Below are 12,194 nucleotides of genomic sequence, written 5' to 3'. Positions count from 1 at the left end.
AACTTGTGATTAATAATGAAGTAATCATTCAAACAAAGTCTCCTCTACCTAGAAACAGAAGAGTCTGCCTATGAAGAACCAATCAATTTAATGTCATTCGCTATACCTCCCTATTCTATAAAAACTGTTGTATCCGTGTTTTCGGTGGGATTCTCAATGGAAATTGACAGATCCTCCGGCCTTGTTTATTCTTGGGAGATTCTCAGAGAACTGCTCGAGAACTCCTGGCCGTAATAAAGAGCATTAGAGGACAATTGCTGAAGTCTGTCTGTCATTCAAAGCTGCACAGCAGGTCAGTTTAGGGAACCAAAGAAGTTAGGGTAAGAGACTCGGCCAGTTGTCGACAGTAGACGCAGAGAGCTAGAGTATAAAGAAGTATTAAGTGTCGAATTGCAGACGCTCAGTGTCGATCAGTAGACGCGACAGATATATTTATTAAGTGTCGATTTGTAGACGCTAGTCAGTCAGGTTTAGGGGAAAATCCATTACAGAGGCATACGTTGAGTTTCTATTAATTTATGAGATACACTCTAGTTCACGAGCAATGCAAGTGATCGCGCCGGCACCTCCATGATTATATTGTCTGCTATATTTGCTTCTGATTTATTAAATCCAGGCAATTGGTTGACACAAACTTTGATTACAATTCATACAAAACGAAATGCACTTAAAATAAAGTCTTTCTACATAACAAACATTAATGCAGTGGCCAAAATCATTTCTGGCCTGAAACAGATCACAATAGTCATATGTGTTTGGAAGTTTTCCTCTCTGTCCTGCAGTTGCCACGCCCCATTTTTCTTTGCCACTCAGTTCCCCATGCAGTTCACCACACCTTCAACTAATTAGCCTCAATCAGTCACAGACTTCATTAGACAGCACCTGTACACACAGCCCTTTCCTTTTGTTCATGCCACATGGAGGAATCCTTGTGTGTTCCTGCTGGAAATGTCGTGTCTCCTGCCTTGTGTGCGTTATTGAACTATGTAAGTTCCATACGTTTCTCCTTTGATGGTATGTTAATTATGACTTGTGAAATTATGAAGTGTGAGCATGATAGGGATGGGCAAATAAAGCCTCTTGAAGCACCGAGGCTTTCCCCTGTTTGTTCCGGGAAAAGATTTGAAGCATTAAGAGTGTCGAAAACAGCGCCATCTTGTGGCAGGTTACATTTGTAGCAGCCATAAACCCGAGTGCAGCGCCGTTGTTCTATCTTTTAGAGTTTTTCTCAATTGTTTACACACAAATTCGGGTACTTGAGACACAATGACCACAACATGTAACTCATTCACCAACCCCCTGAACCAATTCTGATAAACTACAAGCACAATTCCTGCTTTACACTCAAATTGCCATTCTAAAACACACTTTTTTCCAAACACTACACACAATTATCTGCTTTTGGCACAATTTTCATGCATAAAATAAGGATTGGTTGATCTAACAATGAGGTCTAACATTGTCATGGTCTAACAATGAGGGAGGCTGGGCAAAGAGTACAGCAAAATCTGAGCAGGTACACTGTAGCATCCATCAATCCGGACTTTCCGAAATGAGAATAGGTAAGAAATCTACTCTCACTAGAAAATTGCAGTACTGCATATCAATACCGTACTCAATGAGTACAGTAGTACAGTGTTGCCTGTGGACTGTTCTGTAGGACTGTAAAAATACTGTAAAGTATGTTTCAAGTATTTAGGAAATGTATACCTACTTTGTTTTTACAGTATTTTACTATTTGTTTGGCAGAACTGAAACGAGTTTTCATCCAACGACCCATCATCAGTCTGGATGGCCTGAGGAACATCACCAACTACAAGTCACCATCCCCTCGAGCTGTGGACAATCAACACCTGGCTGACGATTTAAATTCATTTTACTGCCGGTTTGAAAAGCCCTCATTCACACCACACACCCGGTATGATCTGCACTTCACACATTCATCATCACCTCCTGCACTCCAATTATCACTCCCCCCTCCTGCCATCCAACCTGAGCTTAAGGTCTGTGTGGAGGACGTGAGCCGAGTCTTCAAAAAACAGAAGACTAGGAAAGCCTCAGGCCCAGACGGCATCCCAAAAAACCCAAAATCACTGGACTTAATGACTACAGACCTGTCGCTCTCACGTCTGTGGTCATGAAGTCGTTTGAAAGACTGGTGCTGGCCCACCTGAAGGACATCACTGGACCCCTGCTGGATCCCTTCCAGTTTTCTTACATAGCAAACAGGTCTGTGGATGATGCAGTCAACATGGGACTGCATTATATCCTGCAACATCTCGACAGACCAGGGACTTATGCAAGGATCCTCTTTGTGGACTTCAGTTCGGCCTTCAATACCATCATGCCTGGTCTTCTCACAGCCAAACTGACCCAGCTCTCCATACCATCCTCGATCTGTCAGTGGATAACCAGCTTCCTGACGGACCGGCAGCAGCGAGTGAGACTGGGGAAACACACATCCAAGACACTCACAATCAGCACCGGAGCCCCCCAAGGGTGCGTTCTCTCCCCACTGCTCTTCTCCCTGTACACTAATGACTGCACTTCTAAAGACCCCACTGTCAAGCTCCTGAAATTTGCAGACGACACCACTGTCATCGGTCTCATCCAAAACGGTGACGAGTCTGCTTACAGACTGGAGGTTGAACAGCTGGCTGTCTGGTGCAGTTATAACAACCTTGAGCTGAACACGCTCAAAACAGTGGAGATGATCGTGGACTTCAGGAGGAACAGCTCAGCACTCCCCCCACTCACCATCATGAACAGCACTGTGGAAGCAGTGGAGTCATTCAGGTTCCTGGGCACTATCATCTCTCAGGACCTGAAGTGAGACAATCACATTGACTCCACTGTGAAAAAGGCCCAGCAGAGACTGTACTTCCTTCGCCAGCTGAGGAAGTTCAACCTGCTGCTGATTCAGTTCTACTCAGCCGTCATTGAGTCTGTCTTGTGCGCTTCCATCACTGTCTGGTTTGGTTCAGCTACCAAATCAGACATCAGGAGACTACAACGGACAGTCCGGACTGCGGAGAGGATCATTGGTGCCCCCCTGCCAAACCTCCAGGACCTGTACTCTTCCAGAGTGAGGAAGAGAGCAGGTAAAATCATCGCAGACTCCACTCACCCTGGACACCACCTGTTCGAACTGTTACCGTCAAGACGGAGACTCAGATCACTGGCCACAAGAACATCTCGGCACAGGAACAGTTTCTTCTCACAGGCCATTTCCCTCCTGAACAGTTAACACTCCTCCCAAGGCATATGCCTGTAAGTGCAATACTCCCACTGTTTAGTGCAATATCCTACAACTCAGGTGATACTTATATGTAGATTTATTTATTTATAATATTCAAAACACTGTAAATAGGTTCATAATCTGTAAATCTGAAAATGTCTATTCTGACTAAACCCAACTGTGATAGTTTTATTCTCATATATTTATATTTTTATTTTTTATTCTTATAATTTGTAGTATTATGTTTCATGTTGTATTTGTATATGTCCACTGGAAGCCTCAGTACCAAAACAAATTCCTTGTGTGTGCAAGCACACTTGGCAATAAAGCTCTTTCTGATTCTGATTCTGAAAGATTACCAACACAAGGTGGTCGGGAACGTGTTCTGTCTCCTGAACAGGAAACTGAAATCATAAACATGGTCCTAGAAAACAACGCCATAACATTACAGCAAATACAAAGAAAAATAATAGAAAACAATGACACATTTGAAAATATTGATAGGGTAAGCTTATCAACACTGGACCGTGTCTTGCGCAGAAATCATCTCAGGATGTAGAAGGTCTACAGGGTGCCATTTGAACGCAATTCAGAAAGAGTCAAAGAATTGCGATATAACTATGTGCAAGTACATCTCACAATTGATGCATACTCCCAACACTGTATACGGTAAATACACATATCAATATTGTAATCATAATGATTGTGCTTCACAATAGTGACCACTCCATGTCTATGTCTAATATTGTCATGTGTTTTTCATAGAGTCCTTGAGCTAGAGGTGGCTGAAGTGGAGCACCAGTTCATCTTCATTGATGAGGTTGGGTTCAACCTCACAAAGAGACGAAAGAGGGGAAGCAATATCATCGGCCAGCGTGCCATTGTTGAAGTCCCAGGCCAGCGCGGAGGGAACATCACAATGTGTGCAGCGATATCCCACCACCATCCATCACCATGCTACCCTTGGCCCCTACAACACCGCCCATCTGATCACATTCCTGGACACCCTACACAACACACTTATTCCACCAGATCATGTAGATGGCCCAGAGCAGCTCAGGTACATTGTCATTTGGGACAACGTAAGTTTCCACAGAGCTGCTCTGCTTTGTAACTGGTTCACTGCCCAACCACGCTTTTTAGTTGTTTATCTCCCTCCATATTCTCCATTCCTAAAATTTTTTCTGCCTGGAGATGTAAAGTGTATGACCGAAATCCACAAACGCGTATACCTCTTCTCCAAGATATGGAGGACGTGTAGCAGGGATATGTTACACCAGATTATAAATCATTTTGTTTTAATTATTTGTTTTGGGGCATTTTATTTTGAAAGACGTTTGTGTGCTCTTACCAAAGGTATTCATCACAGTATGCACGTCGGCTGACGTCATACGTACGAGTGAGGTTCAAACAGCAGTGCAATCGGAGATTCATCCTCTTTCCTGCAATGTCACTTGAGGAGAGGTACGATTTCATGAGCTCCGTGCACTTGATGTAAAAATTGAGTTAGAAATGTTCATGTCAGGTTAAACAATCAATTGTGAAAGAGTATTCATTGAGGCGTTACATTTGACTATTAGTTCGAGTCATTAACTTGTTAAATTAAGTTTATTTGTGAGCTGTTAATGAGTGAATAGTGCATTGCATGAAATGGCGGCGCGGTGTGTGCGTCACGAGTGAGATATGTTAGTGGCTAAGCGGCTAACGTCTCGATTAAAGGAAATTTGATATATATATAGATATATAGATGTGTATATTTGGTACGCATATTAAATATATTCTAGTTTACATTGCAATTACTGTGTTCTGTAGTTAACTAACTGGTGTATTTAAACATGTATTTTGTGGTTAACAGGCGAAAGAGCTGCGGTTAAGAGTGCCTGTCTGTTTATGCGTTTTATCACACAGGCATTGTGATTAAATTCATCATAAGTACAACCAGCTTTGTGTGGAAGATTATTTTATTCAAAACATCTAAAATAACACAACGCAGAGGAACAACCACTACAGACGCATGTGGAGATATAGCAACTGATGCTTTTAATGGCTGGAATCGCCATGCTAGGCGATATTTCCCCCGCTGCTTGGCCAGGGAAAACATTGCTTGTGATGTGGATGAGATGCTGTGGCCAGATCGCAACAGAAGAGAGGATGCAGCATAGTTTTAATTTTTTTTTTTTTTTACCGTAACCGTGTACAGTAAATTCTTCTGTTGTAGTGTATGTGCAACTTTGTGTTGGTTGGGAATTGGATGTACACTGTGTACATTGTTTTTGTGGGAGAAATAAAAAAAAATATGTTGCTGTGTATTTGTGTGTTCTGAGTATAAAAACAATATTCTCAAAAATTTTACAACACCCTGATGTATGTACTGTCTGTAGTAAGTGTAACACTGAACAAAAAAGGCCCTAAGTCATTATGATGAATGGAGAAGTGTTTTCCAATCATCATAGTGTTTTACATTGAGCACATCAGTGTTCAACTGGTTCTTATAAATGTCTATCCATATGATGGTTTCTGTGTGTCATTTGAAAACAAAATACCATTTTGAGAAGAAATAACATTGTTTTGAATGTAAAGTTTAATTTAGCAGGAGAATTGAGTGGTTTTGCCCATTGTGTGTGTTTATTAATTTGTGTATAGAGTTCTGAGAATACGAGGCATTCTTTAAGAAGATGTGTGTAAACAATCCAGAAAAACTGTAAGCATAAATAAAAGCCAGAGAACGCTAAATGTTCAGTTTTCTGATAATATAATTCACATATTAAAGTGTGGCAATAAATTAAATGTAACAATTATATTAATACTAATTACACTCACCTAAAGGATTATAAGGAACACCATACTAATACTGTGTTTGACCCCCTTTCACCTTCAGAACTGCCTTAATTCTACGTGGCATTGATTCAACAAGGTGCTGAAAGCATTCTTTAGAAATTTTGGCCCATATTGATAGGATAGCATCTTGCAGTTGATGGAGATTTGTGGGATGCACATCCAGGGCACGAGGCTCTCGTTCCACCACATCCCAAAGATGCTCTATTGGGTTGAGATCTGGTGACTGTGGGGGGCATTTTAGTACAGTGAACTCATTGTCATGTTCAAGAACTGATTTGAAATGATTCGAGCTTTGTGACATGGTGCATTATCCTGCTGGAAGTAGCCATCAGAGGATGGGTACATGGTGGTCATAAAGGGATGGACATGGTCAGAAACAATGCTCAGGTAGGCCGTGGCATTTAAACGATGCCCAATTAGTACTAAGGGGCCCAAAGTGTGCCAAGAAAACATCCCCCACACCATTACACAAGCACCACCAGCCTGCACAGTGGTAACAAGGCATGATGGATCCATGTTCTCATTCTGTTTACGCCAAATTCTGACTCTACCATCTGAATGTCTCAACAGAAATCGAGACTCATCAGACCAGGCAACATTTTTCCACTCTTCAACTGTCCAATTTTGATGAGCTCTTGCAAATTGTAGCCTCTTTTTCCTATTTGTAATGGAGATGAGTGGTACCCGGTGGGGTCTTCTGCTGTTGTAGCCCATCCGCCTCAAGGTTGTGCGTGTTGTGGATTCACAAATGCTTTGCTGCATACCTCGGTTGTAACGAGTGGTTATTTCAGTCAAAGTTGCTCTTCTATTAGCTTGAATCAGTCGGCCCATTCTCCTCTGACCTCTAGCATCAACAAGGCATTTTCGCCCACAGGACTGCCGCATACTGGATGTTTTTCCCTTTTCACACCATTCTTTGTAAACCCTAGAAATGGTTATGCGTGAAAATCCCAGTAACTGAGCAGATTGTGAAATACTCAGACCGGCCCGTCTGGCACCAACAACCATGCCACACTCAAAATTGCTTTAATCACCTTTCTTTCCCATTCTGACATTCAGTTTGGAGTTCAGGAGATTGTCTTGACCAGGACCACACCCCTAAATGCATTGAAGCAACTGCCATGTGATTGGTTGATTAGATAATTGCATTAAGGAGAAATTGAACAGGTGTTCCTAATAATCCTTTAGGTAATTGTATATTAGGGGTGTAATGGTATACAAAATTCACGGTTCGGCTCGATACGATACACTTGTGTAACGGTTCGGTATGTTTTCGATACAGCAAAAAGAAAGAAATGCCAGAGAAATTTCCTTGATTTATTTTTTTTAACTATATTTTTATTAAAACTAACATCATGAGGTATGATATATTTTTTACTTTGAGCAATGATGGAGCAATACTCGACTTTTCTTAGAAGCATATAAAACAAAACAGCTCCTTGGACAAAATGAAATGTAATATTGTAGTAATAAACAAAGGTTTATTTTAGTTCAGAATAACATAAGAGGCCGCGCCTACATTTGAAATAACGAGATTTTGGTCAGCAGGAAAATGGTCAGTTTAAAAATGCGTACCGAGAACCGAACCGAAAGCCTCGTACCGAACGGTTCAATACGGATACGTGTATCGTTACACCCCTAATATATATATATATATATATATATATATATATATATATATATATATATAAATAAAAGTAATTTAAATTGACTTAAACTTCCAAAACCCTGTAGAGTAGTGGTCTGGGTTCAAACATTTCGACACGCAAAGTGAAGCATTCACGTGACTGGAAAGTAAGTGAGGCTTTTCGTTGATCACGTGTTTCTCTGAAAACAATACACGCTCTAACACGGAGCTTCATGAGAAATTTCGCTACGAACTCGATACACGCTTAAGCTTCAGTGTCATTTGTAACATCACTAGAGCACGAATATTGCATTCCGTTCAGTCTGTCTGTTTAAATGTACTGTTAGATTGAACCATTCAACTTGGTTTATATTGCTCATGTGACTCTGTAAAACACATTAATACAGTATATTACAAACCTAAATGGACAACTTAAAAAGGGTTTCGTTCTTTTGGTAAAAACTTTATTTTTTCATGGTAAGGATGACCTTTGCATGGAATTGCCCTCTGGCGTTCCTCCCCAGCTCCACCTGCATAATTTATGTATCTTGCTACCATACTCATCATCCAAGCATTATTAGTCCCACTGGATGGTTTATGTAAGCTCGAGTTGAAGCTGGACATGTCTATGGACAAAAGGCAGTTGAAAATTAGTGGTGCATGGTGAGAACATGAACCATGTTCTTGGAACATGTTGTTGTCATTATTGAACTTAGCAAAGGGTTAGCCAAGTGTGCTGAGAGTTCAGGGCCGAGAATGGTTTGTAATTGTGCCGTGCCGTACCAGGCTCAAGTGGAAACACAACTGGAACCTTTTCTGAAGGTGGAAAAGCAGCTTTTGTTTCTCAGCACATACAGATGAACTACTTACTGTGATCTCAGACTGTGGTGATGTGGTTTCTCCACTGCATGGATCTTCATGTGTCGCTTCAGGTGACTTTTAATATAGAAACTCTTTCCACACTGATCACACGTGTGCGGTTTCTCTCCAGTGTGGATCCTCTCATGCCTTTTCAGATGTGATGAAACACTGAATCTCTTGTCACAGTGTGAACACTTGTAAGGTTTTTCTCCAGTGTGGATCCTCTCATGTCTTTTCAGAGATGATAACTCACTGAATCTCTTGTCACAGTGTGAACACTTGTAAGGTTTTTCTCCAGTGTGGATCCTCTCATGTGTTTTCAGATATGTTGACTGTATGAATCTCTTGTCACAGTGTGAACACTTGTAAGGTTTTTCTCCAGTGTGGATCCTCTCATGTGTTTTCAGATATGTTGACTGTATGAATCTCTTGTCACAGTGTGAACACTTGTAAGGTTTTTCTCCAGTGTGGATCATCTCATGTGCTTTCAGAGTTGATGACAGACTGAATCTCTTGTCGCAGTGTGAACACTTGTAAGGTTGTTTTCCAGTGTGGATCATCTCATGTGTTTTAAGATGTTGTGACAGACTGAATCTCTTGTCGCAGTGTGAACACTTGTAAGGTTTTTCTCCAGTGTGGATCATCTCATGTGTTTTAAGATGTTGTGACAGACTGAATCTCTTGTCGCAGTGTGAACACTTGTAAGGTTTTTCTCCAGTGTGGATCCTCTCATGTTTTTTCAGATGTTGTGACAGACTGAATCTCTTGTCACAGTGTGAACACTTGTAAGGTTTTTCTCCAGTGTGGATCCTCTGGTGCAGTTTTAAATCCTTTGCTGTAACAAAAGTCTTCTCACACTCAAAGCACATGTACTCTCTCACACCAGTGTGTATTTTCTCATGTCCATGTAAAGTTTGCAGCAGTGAAAAACTCTTTCCACACACGGAACATGAATACGGCTTCTCCTTCGTATGAACTCTCAGGTGTCTCTTCAGGTATGACCCACAGATAAATGTTTTTCCGCACTGAACACATGTGAACGGCTTCTCGCCGGTGTGAATCCTCATGTGAACATTAAGGGATGATGATTGACTGAAACTCTTTCCACAGTGATCACATGAGAACGGCTTCTCTCCAGTGTGAACTCTTATGTGAACATCAAGATGTTGTTTGGTGTTGAGACTCTTTCCACACTGAGTGCAGGTGAAAGATTTCTTGGCTCTTTGTTTCTTTAAAAATGTCTGTTTACTCTTTGATGGTTTTTCTCCAGGTTGGACATGATGTTCCTCCTTCACTTCACTCAGTTCTTCACTCTCCTCCTTCACTTCACTCAGTTCTTCACTCTCCTCGCTCTCTTCCATCGGGTCTGACATGAAAGAAAAACTCTTCAAATTAAGGTAAAAATTCCATTATGTTGTAAAATAAAACAGACAAAATATTTAGATTTAGCTTGACCTGATATTTGCAATATGAAACCTCCCTTTGGTGACCATTTGTTTAAAAAAAATAAAACCCAGAACATTCTGTACCATTTCATAGTTGAACTGTTTATCTAAAAGTGATGAAGTGCTTGAATGTTTCTAACATGAATGTTCTCCAGCATCATGAATGAATGAAGAATAAACACCAACCTCTTTGTTCTTCAGAATCTTCAGTGTGTTTCATTCTGCAGGTTCTGGATCACTCATGTTCTCACTGTCCTCTTTAATAAACTCAGTCTTTACAGATTTCAGTTCTTGCTGATGCTTTCACGCTCGTCTTCACTTGTAGCTGATGGGAATTTACAGCATTTATTGGATAATTACAGCATTTATTGAATAATTATAGCATTTATTGAATAATTACAGTTGGAGGAGCTTCACTGATGATGAATTGTAGTGGGAGGAGCTGATCTGCCAAAATAAAAAAATATACAAGTTACGGAGTTTGTTTTTATGCTCATGGACATCAGAATATCCTCTCGAAACGCGAGAGTATATTCGCCGCCTGCAGCGCTTAACGATTGCCTTGTGCAACCCATGTTGAGAGACGAGAGATAGAAGACGCAGCACCGCTGAACACTTACGCTGTTTGTGAAATTGCGTCTCGCAGACAGTTTTAATGACTGATTTATATTTAATAATCTGTGTGGATTAATTTACTAATACAACCTACATGCTAAAGTGAATCAGTAGCTGCGATTACATGGACACTTATAATCGGATTGACGGCTCAATCGGACTAAAAAACCTTCATATAAACACCTTAATCGATCCGATTGAGCTCGATCCGATTGAAATTTAGATCCGATTGAAAGGGGTGGTTTACTCCTTTTGTAATCCGATCGAGAGAACATGTAAACACTTGATCGGATTGAAAACCGAAACTAAAAGGACTGCGTTAGTGCAAAGACGTTGAAATAGCGGAATGACGTATGACGCACGGAACGAGCTGTTCTTTCTGTTGAATAAAGTGAATATAAAATGAGTTTTCCGTTATTAAAAAATTCTCATTTCACTCAGCGTCTGTGAAGTGAAGCAGGACAACGTCCCACCAGTGCTTGTTTAAGATTATCATCCATAGACGACTAGTTTTGGGCGCAGGGTTTTACTGCGTGATCAATATAAGCAGCATGGCAAAGCGGTTCATGCTCATCGTCTCCAAATCATGACCAGAGATGGATAAATATTAAGTCTGCTGTTTAAAAAAAATAAAGAACCAATAGAGGAGAATAGTTATGCGCGAACAGCGGCATATTCGTGCAGTGTGCGCATGTCAAAAAATCAATTCCGATTTGAATCTTGTGACATATAAACGCGCAAATCAACCCGATAACTATTTATCGTTCATGTAAACACCGTGTTCGGATTCATCAATCGGATTGATTTCATTCCGATTGAACCATGTAAACGCAGCTACTGTTTGCAGGAATTTCCTGCATTATATATGGGAGACCTGCGGGAATGATTAAAATTATGCGCAATACCCGATTTTTGCATTTACACTATACACTGCTGAAACTACCAAATATAGACGTTCTGACATGGAAAAGGAAGTAAAACAGCACGAAATGCAATGGATACAGATGCGAATTTAATTGGATTGTTGTGGTCTTTTATCGCATTGTATTTGTTTTTTAAGCTTTTTATCTTACGATGGCACTGTAGCCACGAGCGCTTAAAACCGTGCCTCCCAATATATCGTGAAATGTCTTCAAACACCGATTTATTTCTGTAACAACCCTACATTTTTCTCTTCACCCCAAACACTCAAAAGACATAAAACCTCCACTGTGTGTATCCTTAATAAGTCATGTGATCTCAGTTGTTGGTGTCCACCTGAGTTGATGTCACTTTTTTAATGACGTACGACTCGCATTTACTGGGGAATATCCGATTTTATCTCCGTACATGGCACACACAAATGCACGTATCCGATTCATATTGGATATATATCCAAGATGGCGCCGTGGATGGCTGCCTCGGTGTGGAGCTCTCCAGCTATTGTGTTGTTTTTGTTCGTTTGTTCTGCGTTTAGTCATTCTTTTCCTATCAGTTTCACCAAAGACGAACTACTGGACATTAGGAAAAACACACCAGAGACCTTTTCTACAGTTTTTGATTATTCGGACGTTTTGCTGGACATTCTCGT

General features: G+C 40.7%; 1 protein-coding gene across 1 annotated transcript; it reads right to left on the bottom strand.

Moving 5' to 3' along the window:
- Positions 1 to 8,153: 8,153 nt before the first annotated feature.
- On the bottom strand, positions 8,154 to 10,458 carry LOC143713926 (uncharacterized). The gene is made up of 3 exons (XM_077204896.1): positions 10,410 to 10,458; positions 10,196 to 10,334; positions 8,154 to 9,930 (listed from the first exon to the last, which is right to left on the bottom strand). The coding sequence occupies exons 2-3, from the start codon at positions 10,227 to 10,229 to the stop codon at positions 8,570 to 8,572; spliced, it is 1,395 nt and encodes a 464-aa protein (XP_077061011.1). The 5' UTR covers positions 10,230 to 10,334; positions 10,410 to 10,458; the 3' UTR covers positions 8,154 to 8,569.
- Between the last annotated feature and the right edge of the window lie 1,736 nt (positions 10,459 to 12,194).

This window comes from Siphateles boraxobius, unplaced genomic scaffold (assembly GCF_051911475.1).
Source record: "Siphateles boraxobius isolate OS27281-9 unplaced genomic scaffold, OSU_SipBor_1 522, whole genome shotgun sequence".
NCBI classification, from domain to species: domain Eukaryota; kingdom Metazoa; phylum Chordata; class Actinopteri; order Cypriniformes; family Leuciscidae; genus Siphateles; species Siphateles boraxobius.
Note: the sequence above shows the minus strand (reverse complement) of the source record. Positions and strands in the feature narration are given on the sequence as shown.

Excerpts from the sequence above, each read along its gene's own strand:
- LOC143713926 (XM_077204896.1), bottom strand. The coding sequence starts at position 10,229 with ATGAAACACACTGAAGATTCTGAAGAACAAAGAG. Across the intron at positions 9,931-10,195 it reads AGATTCTGAAGAACAAAGAG|ACCCGATGGAAGAGAGCGAG; the intron begins GTTGGTGTTTAT and ends CTTTCATGTCAG.